This window comes from Grammomys surdaster, unplaced genomic scaffold, assembly GCF_004785775.1.
Source record: "Grammomys surdaster isolate TR1022 unplaced genomic scaffold, NIH_TR_1.0 126076, whole genome shotgun sequence".
Classification (NCBI taxonomy): domain Eukaryota; kingdom Metazoa; phylum Chordata; class Mammalia; order Rodentia; family Muridae; genus Grammomys; species Grammomys surdaster.
Window position 1 is genome coordinate 2,085,068 of NW_021620885.1, and position 16,549 is coordinate 2,101,616.

At 36.6% G+C, this 16,549-nt stretch overlaps 1 protein-coding gene across 4 annotated transcripts in view; it reads right to left on the reverse strand.

Moving 5' to 3' along the window:
* Fer (FER tyrosine kinase) overlaps window positions 1-16,549 on the reverse strand; it is a 263,815-nt gene that overhangs the window by 215,822 nt on the left and 31,444 nt on the right. For all 4 annotated transcript variants that reach the window (XR_003709785.1, XM_028755701.1, XM_028755700.1 and 1 more), the window contains exons 4-6: window positions 13,837-14,020; window positions 11,968-12,105; window positions 11,286-11,405 (exon numbers count right to left, since the gene is read on the reverse strand). Coding sequence is in view for 3 of the 4 variants with exons in the window: in XM_028755701.1 (XP_028611534.1) it covers window positions 11,286-11,405; window positions 11,968-12,105; window positions 13,837-14,020 (442 nt within the window). In the remaining variant the exon portion in view is untranslated. The remainder of the gene's footprint in view (window positions 1-11,285; window positions 11,406-11,967; window positions 12,106-13,836; window positions 14,021-16,549) is intronic.

Below are 16,549 nucleotides of genomic sequence, written 5' to 3' on the forward strand. Positions count from 1 at the left end.
AAAACTGCTTTCATTTTGTTCAGTATTTTTCTTGCTCTCATGTAATTTTATTTATGTTTCTTTTTTCATTTCAATCTTTGCTTTAGTAATGTTGAATTTTAGAATCTGTATTATTTTGGCACCTTTCTTATCTATTATCAATGGTACTGTAGTGGTTGTTCCTTATTGGCTCATATGCTATTTCTATATCAGATTTGAACTTACACCATCACCAGCGCTTGTTTTCTCCTCTCTGGATACTATCAGAGATTGAGACCAGCACCTAAAAGACTCTGGGGAAGTGCTTTGTTGCTGAGCTACACACCACCGCAGTTGAGAAAAAATGTATGTGACTCTGCCCATGAACTAATCACAGTCAAACCTTTCTAGATATTACAGATAAAGGCTAAAATAATTCTCTGATGGCGGTCTAGCTCCAAGAAGGCACAACTAGAGGGAGCCTAGAGTACTGTTCCTAGAAATTAAGTGTAAGCAAAAGCAGAGAGAAAAATAATCAGAGAAATAGCATCCATGGGGGATTTAACATGGATAGTTCCCATATCCTTTCAGAACACACACTGCTGACTAGTGAAGAACTAAACAGAGTGCAATCTTTCCATGCCACTCTCTGCAACATTATATAATACAGGAAATATAAATATTATAATACATGTTAATAAACTCATCAATATTCTAATATATGCTAATAAAAACACTTAAAAGTATAAAAAAAAAGCATTCTCTACATTTATACTTCCCTACAAATGTATAAATCTAATCATAGGAAAACAAGAAACATGGAAAACAAGTCAACATACATCTCCAGAAGTCTGTAATTTCCTAGTGGATGACTCCAAAAATATCTAAATGCGTGACAAGCTAGACAAAGAATTCAAAAGACTGATTTTATAAAAGGATGGCTGAATTTAAAGAGTATACAAATCAGCAGCTGACTGAATTGAAGACGATTACATAGGACATGAAGGAGCGGAAAGGAAGAAAATAATCATGCTGGAAATTAAAAGTTCAAGGAAATAGAAACCTCAGTTTGATCTCCATCTGTAGACTGAATCAAGTCATGAAAGATCCCTTAGGCTTGAAGATATAGTGCTATATTCAGATAACAGAAACAAGACAAGTTATCTAGGTAAACAGCATGGGGCAGCAAGAGGGCTCAGAGGTCAGGATACCCGAGGACCCAAATTTGACGTCTGCAATCTATACACACAAATGTAGAAGACAAACACTTCATAAAGCTGTGTTCTGTCCTTATACATGCTGTGGCACACAACAACCCATACCTACAGATCACAGATAAACAATAATAAAAATAATAATTAGGAACAGAACATGGAACACCAGTAGGAGACCAAGCCTCCGAGCATCACTGAAAACAGAGTACAGCTACTAAGGGAATAATAATAATAATAATAGTAGTAGTGATGGGCTTATAGAAGGGTAAAAGGAAGGTGAGGGCCTGATATGATCAAGATACACTGTATACATACATAAGATGTTCAAAAGCTAATTTAAAAAAAAGAAAACCTATTTAGCAAAATAATATTGGAAAATTCCCCAAATCTTCAAATATGGACATTCCTGCACAGGAGTCATTTAGAACCTCAAGTATACATGACCAAGAAACGAACCTCTCCTGAATATGTGATAGCTAAAGTGCCAAAAGAAAACAACAAAGCAAGAATATTAAAAGTTATTAAGAAGAGGGAAAAAGAGGAGGAGGAGGAGGAGGAGGAGGAGGAGGAAGGGAAGGAAGAGGAGGAGGAAGAAGAAGAAGAAGAAAAGGAGGAGGAAGAGGAGGAGGAAGAGGAGGAGGAGGAGGAAGCAGCAGCAGCAGCAGCAGCCGCCGCCACCGCCAGTAAGTCACAAACCCATCAGCATAATAGCAGATTTCTCAAGAGACTCTAAAAGCCAGGAAGGAACATGTGCAATAAAGAATTTCAAACGCTGAAAGAAACAAAACCTGCCAACCAAGATTAATATACAGAGAATCCACAGATTTAAAGAGAGAGAGACTTTCCAAGATAAACATAAATTGAAAGAATTCAACACTACTAAAACAGCATTATACAGTATCATACGTAATTCAGAAAACCATAAGAACTGAAAGATGCATAATGTAAAAATTAATGAACATGGACTATTCCAAATAGCCACAAAGAATATTCAGAGACAAGAGGGGCTAATATATTGCCTTTTGCTAATAGTCCTAAATATAATAGTCTCAATTCTTCTACTAAAAGACAGGGGATCAGTTAACTGGATTATAAAGCAAGAACCACTAGTTGACTGCATGTAAGAAACTCACCCTATCAACAAAAACATACACAGACTGAAAGTGAGAACTTAGAAAATTATATAGCCCACACACAGAATCCTCAGCAAAAAGAACTACACTTGTATACAAGAAACATTAAATTTAAGCCCAAACTGATCAGAAGAGACAAAGAGTACCATGATATATTTATAACAATCTAAAGGATAATATAGCAATTATAAATATATATGCACTGAAAATATGGGCACTCAATTTTAAAAAACAAATACCACATAAAGAGTATAAAAAGAAACATGGGCTTCAATATATTATAATGGATCCTTTAATTCCACATTTTCATCAATAGATAGTTCTTTGAGACCAAAGCAAATAAAAACAGAGTTACATTATATTATTTTCAAATAAACTGGACAAATATTGACAAAATATTTTATCCAACAGCTGCAGAATATACATTCTTCCATTAGCATATAGAACTTTTTCTACACTAACTTTTCCAAAATAGCTCATATTTTATGCTATAAAACAAAGCAACAAAATTACAGTCCACTTCCACAGGATATTTTATAATATGGCTACCATATAAAGTCAACAATGCATTAAAATTAGAAATCATCCAGTTTTTAAAATTAGGCACCACCTTAAATTGGAAAGATGGAGAAAAGTATTTCAGGCAGATGAGCTCAAGAAGAAAGCATGCACTGACATTCTAATATCTGACAAACTAGACTTCACACCGTAACTAGTCAGATGAGACAGAGAAGTAGAATTTGTTCTAATCACAGTATCAAGTAATCAGGAAAATACGACAATACTACACATATGCATAAATTTTGACATACACATTTCATAAAAAATCATAGTAATGAAATTAAATTACACAGATTAACATACACCCAATAATAGCAATTTCAATACCCCACTTTGTCTCACAGATGTGTGATCTTAAAGAAAAAAAACAGAGAAAAAACCTCAGAATTCAATGACATCTTAAACCAAATAGATACCTACATATCTAACAGATACCTACATACTATTCCACCTGAATGCCATAAACATATACATTCTACTTAATAATATATAGAAACTTCTCTATAATAGACCTATGCTAGAACACAAATCAAACCTTAACAAACACAAAAAAACTGAAATAATTCTATATATCATATCTGACCATTCTCCAATAAAACAAAATCAATATCAAACAAATCTCTAGCAAGTATGAAAAATCATGGGGATTAAACAACTCATCAGTGAATGAAGAAAAACTACCAAAGTTAAGTCAAGACTGACTACTTACCCTACTTCTTTTCAAAGTAACACTTGAATCATTTGCTGGAGAGAAAGAAATTAAAGGATACAAAAAGAAAAGAAAGAGAAAAATTATCCCTATTTTACAGGGATGATATACTTAAGAGATCCAGAAAAAATTATACCAGAAAAAGTCTAGAAATAATCAACAATTTCAGCCAAGTGACAGGGTACAAAATAAACTTTAAAAAAAAAAATCAGTAGCTTTTCTATACTATCAACAACAACCTTATTAAGACCATGGGAGCATTCCTATATACAGTAGCATCCACAGCCAAGACATCTTAGAATAAACCTGGACAAGGACATGAAAGACCACCATGGTAAACAGTTCCAACCTCTCAAGTAAGATATTGAGAAAGACAGCAGAAGTTGGAAGGCCATCTCATATTCATGGTCAGTTTAACTAGTTCTGTGAAAACAATTATCTTACTGAAAGCAATTTACAGATTAAATGCAATCCCAATCAAAATGCCCACAGTACTCTTCACAGTCATAGAAAAAAGGAATCCTAAAGTTAATATGGAAATAGAAAGGACACATGATACCAAAGCAATTCTGGGGAAAAGGAAGAACCCTGCTGTGGTTTCCATTCCAGACTTCAGATACATTATAGAGCTATAGTAACAAAAACACTGTGGTACTGACATAAAAGCAGTCATGCAGACCAATAAGATAAAATGGAAAAGTCAAAGATGAGTACTTGTAACTACAGCCATCTGATAATTGGGAAAAGGGGGAAAATACACTGAAGAAAATGCAGCATCTGCAACAAAAGGTTCTGGGGAAACTAGATGTCCACGTGCAGAAGAATAAAATTAGACCAATCTATCACCCTGCACAGAAATTAGACTCATGTGGACCAAAGACCTAAACTTGAAACCTGAAAACTAAAATTGCTATAAGAAAACATGGGCAGTGCATCTGATAAGATACAGGCATAGTGAAGGACATTCTAAATGATAATCCATTAGCCAAGGCATTAAGACCAACAACTGACTGCTGGGACCTCATAAACTAAAAAGCTTCTTACGGCTAAGGAAGAGATTCTTTGCCAGCTATACATCTGACAGAGGCTTAAGATCTAGAATATATAGAGAACTCAAAAACTACAGTTAAAGAAACAAATGACCCAGTTTAAAAAAAAAAAAAAAGAAAACTTAAAAAAAAACAGTACCTCTAAACAGAGAGTGATTAATAAAAGAAATAAAAGTGGCTAAAAATAACTAAAAAGTATTCATTATCCACAGCAATTAGGGAAATGTGAATTAAAACAACTTTGAGACTTCATCTCAGTCCAGACAGAACAGCGAGGAAAGACAAAAGAGCTGACAACAAAGGAGAAAGAGGAACTCTCATTCACTTTTGGTGGAATGCAAACTGGTACAGCCACTATGTAAATCACATGGAAAAACTTCAGAAAAGAGAAAAAGGAAGCTACCACATGACCCAGCTATACCACTCTTTGGCATATGACCAAAGGACTTGACATCATACTCTGCAGATACTTGCTCAGCAATGTTCATAGCTGCCCTACTCACAAAAGCCATGAAAACAACGTAAATGTCCTTCAACTAACTAACAAATGGATAATGCAAATGTGATTTTATACACACACACACATTTAATACTATTCAGCTGTAAAAAAAAAATGAAATTTGTAAGTAAACAGACAGGGTCTAGAAAAGGTTATAGTGAGAGACAAAAGCCAGACAGACAAACAGCACATGTTCTCTCACATCTGCAGTTGCTAGCTCCAAATCCTCAGATGTGGGTATACAACATGAAGTAACCATAGAAGCCAGTACACAGTACAGTATAAAGGGAAGGACAGTATAAAGTGACTACAGGTAGGGAGGGAAAAATAAGACATAAGTGAAACAGAATAACAAGGAGGGACTCACTGGAAAGAGTGAGGGAAGACGAAGGTCAGGTGAGGGCCAAATAACACCAAGGTTGCTTGATAAAAGTCTCCAAGATCATATTATTTTATGTTTACCTACCATTATGCACAATACATAGAAGTGTATTTACACATACACACACTTTAAATTAGTTAAGCCATTTGAGTGGACAATGATCTACACAAGGGCAACAGACCCACTACCTAGTGTGGGGGGGGACTACTTTCTCATGGTTGGTTAGCATAATCTAAGTGACTCCTCAAACAATACAGGAGTTTAGCAGTGTAGTTCTTGGTTGCCTTTCATGTGTTAAGAGTGGGGTCTACTGATAAAAACACCACACACTTAAGACACAAAATTCATAACTAGAGCTGGATCTGACCAAAAAGCCCTTTTCCTGCTTCCATGGTTCCAGAGCATACTATGCAAGCTGCATGGCCAGGAAGCAATTAAATAGTCCCACCTAGATGAAACAGCTATGTTCTTGGACAATGACCTGCACAGCAAGAAATGCATAAAGGTGCAAAAGGTACAATCAGCTGTGGGTGGCAACCAAAGCTGTACAGTTGGACTTAATCCCACCAAATATGAGAAAAACAATGCCTGGCATTAGAACCCCAGCAAACTGAGGTCATGGACCTCAGAAAACAATCTACTGTCACTACTAATGATTACTGGGGGAATGAGAAGTAATCTACACTGGGGAACAGCCCTCTCACTAAGTGATCAGCCTTGAAAACATATACACACCAGCAAGAAAATAGAACTCAGCACATATATATCTACATATGTATATATAAGCATATATATATATGTGTGTGTGTGTGTGTGTGTGTATATATATATATATATATATATATATATATATATATATATATATTTGTGAGTGTATGCACATGAACACATAATAATACTAATGAAAAAAAGAGGCTTTTATATTAAGGAGAGGATGAAATAGGAGGAGTTCAAGGGAAGGTAGCAAGGAGGAGCTGGAGGGAGGAAAGGGAATGTGATGTAATTCTATTTCAATTTAAAACATATTTCATGTATATTAAGTGGACAGTCTAAAGAGATGGCTCAACAGGTAAGAACACTGGCTGCTCTTGCAAAGGACCTGGGTTCAATTCCCAGCAACCACACAGCAGCTCACAACTGTCTATAACTCTAGTTTGAGGGGATTCAATATCTCACATAGATATGTGTAGGCAAAGCATCAATGTACATGAAATAAAAATAATCTTTTTAAAAGGATATCTAAATATAATCTTAATTTACATCAAAATAATTTAAAATGTTTTATATATTCTGAGATGATACATAAAATGTTTTTGTGAATTATTCCTGGAAGGTAGTAATAGGGATGTTTACAAAAAGAAGATAAACAAATCCTGACTTCCATGTGCATCCTCTTGTAAGGCTGCATACATTTTTAACATCTACATGCATTCACTGCATTTTTCTAGTTCTAGTTCTAGAGGGACTTGAACCCAGGGCATTAGTAATGAAAGGGAAGAGGAATGTAATTATATTATAATCTCAAAAGTAAAAGATGTGTGTCATGATACCAAAAGTCCTCCATAAAATCCTATGATGCTGCAAGTACATTTTAAAGTAATACCAGAACATATAATTTAAGCCAATACAATCCATCTTCCCTTTGGGGAAAAAAAAATCCAAAGTCACAATTAAAATAACAGTATTGAAATTTAATATAAGAAACTAAAAATAACAATAATTTGATTGGTCATTTATACTTTTCTAAAACTTGTGTCCAAGAATGCCCTTAAAAGCAAAATGGTGCTAGTTAGTTAAAAGGGTATTGTCATGTAACTTCTAACAAGTTGTCATCCACAGCAGACATTTTGGAGCTGTGTGTTTCCATACAAGTAAATCTTTAACATGGCTATGTGTGTACATACATACTCCTAAATATAAGCTGCTCAGTCCAGTGACTGTTACGTGGCATGGACAAACAACTGGTGTGCTTTTCTCTGTGGAGGAGCACCGCCTCCTGCTCGCCACTCCTGCTCCCAGCATCCCGCAGATACCTATAGTTCTTCGGTCCGGTTGAGGCCTTGTGGACTTTTCTCTGTCTAGTTTGTCATGTTCACTGGTGTCATAAGATGGTTACTAATTAATCAAGCAGTTATAAGCTTCTGATGAATACATCCAATCAAACTCAACCTAATCTACTTCCAACCCAAAAAATCGAACTATTTCTTTTAAACAGCTTATTTCCTCAAACTGTCCTCCTAACATCTGCCTTCAAATTCTTTTACATTCCCCCAAAGTTTAAAGTCAGCATTTCAAAAGTATTTCTTGAACATAGCCTGACATTTTAGCTGCTTCCAACTAGAGACCTAATGTAATATTCTGCCATCTAAGTCCACAGTACCTAAGTCAGCCATCTGAAATCCACTGTCTCTTCTTATTTTGACACAACAGGCATCAATTGATAAAAATGAAATGCTATAGTGCAGTAGTGTGGGTGGCAATCACAATGGTACTATGATTTGTGTAGTGACAAGCAGCAGAGGCCAGCAATGCTGCCTGTCACAGCACAACTACCTGACTGCTACTCTGAAAGCATCCAAAAATGACAAATCTCATGTGATTATTTATGTGCCGCAAAAGATGGTGCTTTTGATATTTTCAACATTTTAAAATATTAGTGTCATTCTTAGTTCATGGGCTTTAAAAGATAGGCAGCAAAATGGATTTGATTCTCAAGTTCCATAAACAGATTGCTAACTTGGACTCTACAAGACCCAAAACAATTACTATCACTCAGTGAAGAGAACAGACTTATGCTCCATTATAAAAGTTAAACTGATTCTAATTTTTCCTTAAAATTTATTGGAAAACACAAAGTCTTGGGATTAGGTCTTACTTTAGATCACAAGATTTAGCATTTTACACAATCTTGTAGAATTTTAATATGGCATATTGATAGGTGTTGGCATACTAAGGAGACTTCACTAAAGATTAGAAAATATCACCAAAAGAAATAAATGTCTTAACCATACTGCTGACATTCAGAATTACTTGTGGATGGGTCTATGAATGTTCTCGTTGTTTAGAAATAACTTCTAATCTTTAATTTACTACAAACAACTGCGTCTTCCCTCTCTGGTCAGAGGTAATGCCATGTCAGAGCGAGCAGGACTGCCTTCAAGCTCCTGCCTCCACTTCCCTAGATAACGGGTCACAACTTGTACTTATTAAACTAAACACACCCTCCCTTACTCAAAGTTGCTGTCAGTTGGCGTATCTGTCACAGCTACAGAAAGCAAACTAGAATAGTGGTAAACTTCTTGCCTACCACACATGAGCCTTAAATTTGACCATTAGCACTGTAAAATCCATACACATACATGTGTGAGTCTACCTTCAACTCAGATCCTGAATAACTAATGTTCAATGAAATGTAGATAAAGTTTTAACTAACGAAGATATAAGCAATTCAATTTACTACATTATCACATATTTATTATCTTTAATTCATTGGTTATGGGGAGGGTCACTGCTTTATCACCAAATGAACAGTGATTTGTTGAGATAATGATTCTAATTATACTCTGAAAATCAATAAAACAAACTATTTGGCCAAAAATCTCTTCTCACAAGCACTTAACATGTAGTCATCTTTAATATTACCATACTATAATTCCAGCATTTATATTTTCATTTTATTTGCTCTTCATTAAAATGAATGATCAATTTTACTGCTGATTTGAGACTATTAATCATATAACTTTAAATATACTGTAAAAGACTTTGATGAGTACAAAAGGTACTGAGGAAAACGTAGTGATAACAAATCTTGGGACTCATGGACAGTTTGTTAACATGTAGCGTGTGAATTAAGAAATGGAGGCCTTGCCACGGTAAATTCTACCAATTGTCTCAGCAGTACGCACTATCCCTCAAGCATATTTCAACACTATTGAAACTGCTGCCAGAAATTTTTTCTTCTAAGAGGCTGTTCTTGACCTGACAGATGCTTAGCTAAATCTCTGCCTACCATTCCCAGCTGGCAAATGTCCCTGGAGGACAAAATGAGCCCAGATAAGAACTACTACTTTATATGTGGCTAAGACTAAAACAACCATGGCCAAATCAAGCAGAGACCCAGATAGAGGACAAGAACATCCTGTGAGAGTGAACGGTCAAGCTGCTGCTGAAAAAAACTTCCCTAACATAGGGAACCCCATGTCTTCTACTCCTACAACTCTGGTGTAAAGGAGCCCACGCCTTCCACTCCCTCATCACTGACTCAGAGGAGCCCACGCCTTCCACTCCCTCATCACTGACTCAGAGGAGCCCACGCCTTCCACTCCCTCATCACTGGTGCAGAGGACACCCATACATTCAACTCGCTCAACAGTAATCAACCCCCTGTGATTCATGAGGCTTCATCACAAATAGGTGTTTAGAAGAGCATGTGTTAGTTCCTTTAATTCTATGGCCTCCTTTAGATACTTCAACCTCTGTGTAAAAACAAATCCTATAATCTTCTCCTAATAGATTACCTATACCTGTAGTATCTGAATAATAGATTAATTATATTCATAAGTCTGAGTCTTTTGTCTGAGTCATTAAAAGCAAATTTTGAACAAGTAAAATAATATACCATGCCCAATATTGACAAGAAATGAATAAAGACTTTCTACCTTTAACTCTAACACAAGGATAAACATATATAATGCTTATGTTTCTAATCCCTGAACAAAATCATGAGATAACTTCAACAGGACCTTAGTTATGTTTTCACAAGTCACAAAGTACTTTTAATTGCCTTTAGTGATTGAAGTGGATTAAAAAACTGTTAGGATCTCTCAAAACCCCACCAAGTTTATACACAAAAAGAACAAGGTAAGGAAGGTGACTGAATCATTTGTAATAGAATATAGCCTTGCTTCAAGAGAAAAGAACTCAATCAAGAGTAAAACTGTAGGCATCATACCATTGTGACAGCAATGACTCCTACCTCTCAAGTTCAGTGTCTACATTTCCAAAATGGCTCTGCCAGTAAGTATTGACAATAAAACAAAGTTAAAAGTTTTAACAGCACTTGTGAGGCAGAGGCAGGTGGATTTCTGAGTTCGAGGCCAGCCTGGTCTACAGAGTGAGTTCCAGGACAGCCAGAGATACAAAAAGAAACCCTGTCTCGAAAAACAAAAACAAAAAAAAAAATTTAAAGGATAAATATTATTCTCATATACTGGCAAATAGTAGAAAAATTAATACAACATCACAAAAAATTCAGACTTTTAAAATTAATGATAATGATAAGGAAACTAATATATATCCAAAACTGTGTCACCTGGAGGCTGAGCTGGCTCAATGGGTAAAAGCAAGAACACTTGCTGTGTGGAGCACGTAGGCCGGAGCTCCATCACAAGCACCCACATATAAAAGCCCACAGGACAGTGCACCCAATACTCCCAGCACTGAGAGCAGAAACTGGGGAATTCCCAAAGCCTGGCTTCATCAGTAAGCTTCCAACTCAGTGAGAGACTCTACCTCAGGACAGTAAGAATGAGAACATTAAAGGAGCACACACAAGGGCCTGCTCTGGCCTCTGCATAAGAATGCACCCCACAGCACACATATATAGCATACAGCACATACAAACATACATACAAGACACGCAACATATACACAAGAAATACATCAATCTGACAAAATTTTTTATTACTTGCAAAATTTGAGGAATTTAAAGCTGATGAAATACAATAACTATAAGGCAATGATAACACTCATTTTACAGTTATGATGTTCTAAGTACTTACATTACTTGCAAACTGTCTGCTGTTAAATTATTCCACATGATCTCATTTGCCTGAAGATTTTCATTTTCTTCTAATAGGGAAGTATCAAATTCGATTTCTTGTTCTTTAGCACTTGTTGTTCTAGTAAAGTATGCCAAATAACTCTAGTCAATATGCATATACCATCATAATCTATCTCAGTACATACATACCAAAGGCAAAATATTTACTATTACTCAAAATTATGCTAACAAAGTAAACACAGCAGTATAATTTAGAGAAAACCCTAGGTATGAAAGATCTAACCATGTAGCCTGCGCCTTGGTTTCTTCATTTGTAGAATAATTCCCATCACGATTTTTTAAAGTGTAAAACAAGATGCATACAAGGGACAGTAATTGGTGACTTGGAAAAATTAATACACATGTAAGCTCACAGTATCATTTATTATGTAAATATTGAGGAAATACAATTTCATAGGTTAAATATAGATTTAACCATAACAATAATTGACATATGAATTGAAAAAATCTTAAATATAGTTTTATAAATTAGTTATCAAGTTTAAGACAGTTTTAATAAATAAATGAAAATAAACTCATAAAATAAACTCAACTCTAATAAGAATATTTTGTTTGTTAAATACTCTATTATGAAAAACAACATATTTATAAATCATTTAAAATGAAGAAAAATATCATACCTGTGAACATCTATGAAATTATTATATTCAGTGCTAGGATCTATCTGTTCAACAGACATTTGAATCTCTTTATGGACATTGACTATTTCCTCTGTAACAAGGCTGGTTATCTGGCTATATTCATCAAATATACCTTTTCTGAAAAGCAAAAATAAAATTTTACATTTTAATGTTTTATTAAAAGACACTGACTAGAAAGCATTTAGAACAATAAACACAGAAAATGTAGTATCAGTATTTTAAGAGTGGTGGTTTCATACACTGCCTTATTTCATATAAGAGGGCATGAAGGGGTTATGTAATTATGTAGTAATTTAAACACACCATTACCAATTTAAATATGTATTTGGATGTCCTCACTATTCTTTTTTTTTTTTTTTTTGGTTTTTCGAGACAGGGTTTCCCTGTAGCCCAGGCTGTCCTGGAACTCACTCTGTAGACCAGGCTGGCCTTGAACTCAGAAATCTGCCTGCCTCTGCCTCCTAAGTGCTGGGATTAAAGGTATGCGACACCACTGCCCAGCATCCTCACTATTCTTATAGAAAAACTTTTGTGTCTTTTGTTTGTTTTTTTCTGTTTTGTTTTGTTTCAGCACAGGGATTCTGTGTGTGTTACTGTTTCTTTTCTAGTGTGTGATACTCCTCAAATGCTGCATTCCACTCTTAGTCCTGGGGATATATATATTATTTAGTTAAACTTCAATTTTGGTGGGATCTGTTTCTTTCCTGACCTCCAGTATGTAGCAAAAGCATCAAGGTTATTTGCTTGGTCTAATTAAAAAGAAAGGAAAAGAACTCTATCACACTGACTAGATCCCCTACTTTTAAGGGCTGTGTTTTATAAATACTGATTATTACTGGCTTCAAAGCAAGTATGGGCAAAAACGGCTATTCTGCATATACCTGTATAAATATAAAGCAGGGTTTGTCTGTTTCTGTTTCTATTTCTAAAATAACTATTTATGAAACAAAATCATTACTCACAAGTCTCCCTTAGATGTTACTTCACTTATTGTAAGGTTTGTGTTTGCTTGCTTGGCTAATTGGCTGCTTTTTGAGATGGGGTCTTACTATGTAGCCCTGGCTGGCCTGAAACTTGCTATGTAGACCGAGCTCCTTCAAACTCACAAAACTCCTGTACTTATAAACGTCTCCAAGTACTAGGATGAAAGACCTGCTTGATCACACCCAAATAATTTCTTTGTTTTAATAGAAAAGTAGTGTTAAAGACAAAAACATTTCATATTAATCAGGAAAAAAGGCCCACACACATTTTCAGTGAAAGCAAAATGAATTTAAAGATTTTCAAAATGCTAAACCAAAAAATAAAGGAAGTAAACTCCATCAAATGTGGCTCGTCATTTCCCACTCTCCTAAATACAGGACAGAATATATGTCCACGTGCTTATTAACTGCAACACACTGTTAACTAGTTAAAAGGTAAGAAACTCCACCTACACATACATTCCCAAGCACCAAACAGTATGCTTTTTATATTCACCAGAATTTTAATAAATATGAGTGTATTTTAATCTCATAGAGGAAAAGAACAAGAAGCTGGAAATCAACTTCCAAAAGGTTCTCCACTTGAAGCTTCTGAAATCAAGTTTAAATGCCCAGCCCTCTGGAGGCAGGTATTCACTTAAACATAGAGCTAACTGGAGCAGCAGAGTCAATGACAAACACAGCTGTAGAGAGGGCTATCCCTCGACATGCTAGGCACTGAGCACAACTGAAACAAGAAAAGTAAATGGCTCTGAGGTGCCCAGTGGTCTCAGCAATAACAAAGATTCTGAAGCAAATGTTTAACGGGGAGAAATGCTGAGTCGTGCTTGAAGGAATCTTATGATAAACAGGAAATGTATCTTACAGTGCTTTTATCATTTCTTCTTGCATCTTTTGCACGGAGTCCAGCAGCAGAGGAAGTGTGGTATCATAGTACTGACTCTGATGGAGCTGAGCCCCCTTCAGTGCCAGTACATACTGATTATGCAGCATATGAAGCTTCATTGTAGCTTTGTCATAGCGCTCCTTGGCCTTTTCTGTTTCCTTCCCTGAGGAAAACATGGAAGATAGCAGTGAGATAGATTTTATTGTCACTATATGCAGCCCACACTGTGTTCTCTTATTTTCCACATTCAATGGAGAATCAATTCGGCAGACTGTGTACTATGTATAGAGTGCTATGCCAAGCCCTAATGGTCAGTGGTCAGCACAGAAGTTCCTATGCAGCAAGTGCTGGGTAAATCAAAGTCAGAACACAGAAGTACAGACACACAATCCTTCTCAGCTCCAAAGGAGCATATGGCAAACTGGAACAGCTGCTTACGAGACTGCAGAAGCAGGAGAGCATACAAATATTAGTATTTAAGCCTGTGTCTAAGATGTCAGGCTTTGAGAAAACAAACCTAAAAGATGCACATGTACATTAAAGAGTAACAAAGATGAAGAGAGAATACAGCCTCGCTCACTGTGAGTATTAACAAGGGGACACTTCTGTGCTAGGTAACAGGAGTCCATGATGAAGAGCATGATAAAATAGAGTGCTGAAGACTTGTAAAGAAAAACCATGGTACAGAGGAAGGCAAGAGAGAAAGGAAAGTTCAGAAAATGAAGAAAGATGTCTTTAGAGGTAAGACAACTCAGACTTGCCAATCAAGCACAGAAAGATAATGTGGAAGACGTCTGAGAGATACTGATAATGCCATGAATCAAAAATGTCTTGCAGTTGGGCAGTGGTGGTGCATGCCTTTAATCCCAGTACTCAGGAGGCTGGGGCAGGGGGATTTCTGAGTTTTAGGCCAGCCTGATCAACAGCCAGGGCTACACAGAGAACCCCTATCTTGAAAAACAAAACAAAACAAACAAGCTTTTTATGGTTCTTGATTATCAAATCTGTTCAAAATATTTAAATATTGACAATATATAAACATATCAACTAATATGATTTTAAGCAAGTCACAAATTTTTGGTACAAATTGAGTAAATATGTCATCAATTTAAAGAGTATTTTTATGTATTTATTAATTTCTTCCCTTCTTCCAAGGAAGTTCTGCAAGTGAATTCTAGTCCCAGAAAGAAACTTTATACTATTTGGGGGACGGGGGGATGTGTGTGTGTGTATGTGTGTTTTTGTGTGTAGTGAATCTATATTTGTCTGTGTATATAATGTGTCTGGAGGGTATGTATGTACAGCCCTATGTGTGTCTGTGTGTGACTGTCTGTCTCTGGAAATATGGTGTGGGTGAGGTGGTGCTGTGTACTTATGATATGTGTGTGTCTGTGTGAGTGTGTGTGTGTGTGTGTGTGTGTGTGTGTGTGTGTCTGTATGCCAAGTGTGGGAGTTGCTTGTGCAGGTCAGAGAAGGGTGTCAGATCCCCTGAAGCTGATTGTGAACCACATGCTATGGATGCTGGAAACTAAGATCTGAAGCTCTAGAAGAGCAGCAAGTGCTCGTAAATACTGAGCCATTTTTGCAGTACCATATTAAAAATTTTGGGGACTCCCTTTCTGCCCCTCACTTGGTCCTTTTGGCTGGGACAGACACCAACCTGGTCTGCTCCTGTGAAGACACCATATCCTGAGCCATCCTAGAGGACCCACTACACTCAGATTAGCAGACACCATATCCTGAACCATCCTAGAGGAACCACTGCACTCAGAGCAGTGGGACACCTAGCTGGTCTGCTCCCATGAAGACACCATATCCTGAGCCATCCTAGAGGAACCAGTACACTCAGAGAAGAGAAGGAACCACTGCACTCAGAGCAGCAGAATTTCAGGATCCCAGAGGAGGCCTGAGTCCCAGCAGTTCTTCCACCCAGGAAGTCAGGATCACAGAGACATCTGAACTCTGAGGAGTTCTGAGACAAGCAAGAAAACTGGAAAGAGAGGCTCCAGTCAGAGACAGTGAGCACAGGTAGCACTACAGTTAACCAGATGGTAAAAGGCAAACGCAAGAACACAAGCAACAGAAACCAGACGATAAAAGGCAAACGCAAGAACGCAAGCAACAGAAACCAAAGTTACTTGGCATCATTAAAACCCAGTTCTCCCACCATAGCAAGCCCAGGACACCCCATCACACTGGAAAAGCAGGATTCACAATTAAAACCACTTCTCATGATGATGATAGAGGACTTTAAGAAGGACATAAATAACTCCCTTAAAGAAATACAGGAGAACACAGGGAAACAGGTAGAAGCCCTTAAAGAGGAAACACAAAAATCTCGTAAAGAATTGCCAAGAAAACAATAACAAAACAGGTGAAGGAATTACACAAAAGTCTCCAGGATCTAAAAATGGAAGGAGAAACAATAAAGAAATCTCAAAGGGAGACTACCCTGGAGATAGAAAACCTAGGAAAGAGGTCAGGAGTCATAGATGCAAGCATCATCAACAGAATACAAGAGATAGAAGAGAGAATCTCATGTGCAGAAGATACCATGGAAAACATCGACACAACTGTCAAAGAAAATGCAAAAATGCAAAAAGCTCCTAACCCAAAACATCCAGGAAATCCAGGACATAATGAGAAGAACAAACCTAAGGATAATAGGTATAGATGACAGTGAAGATTCCCA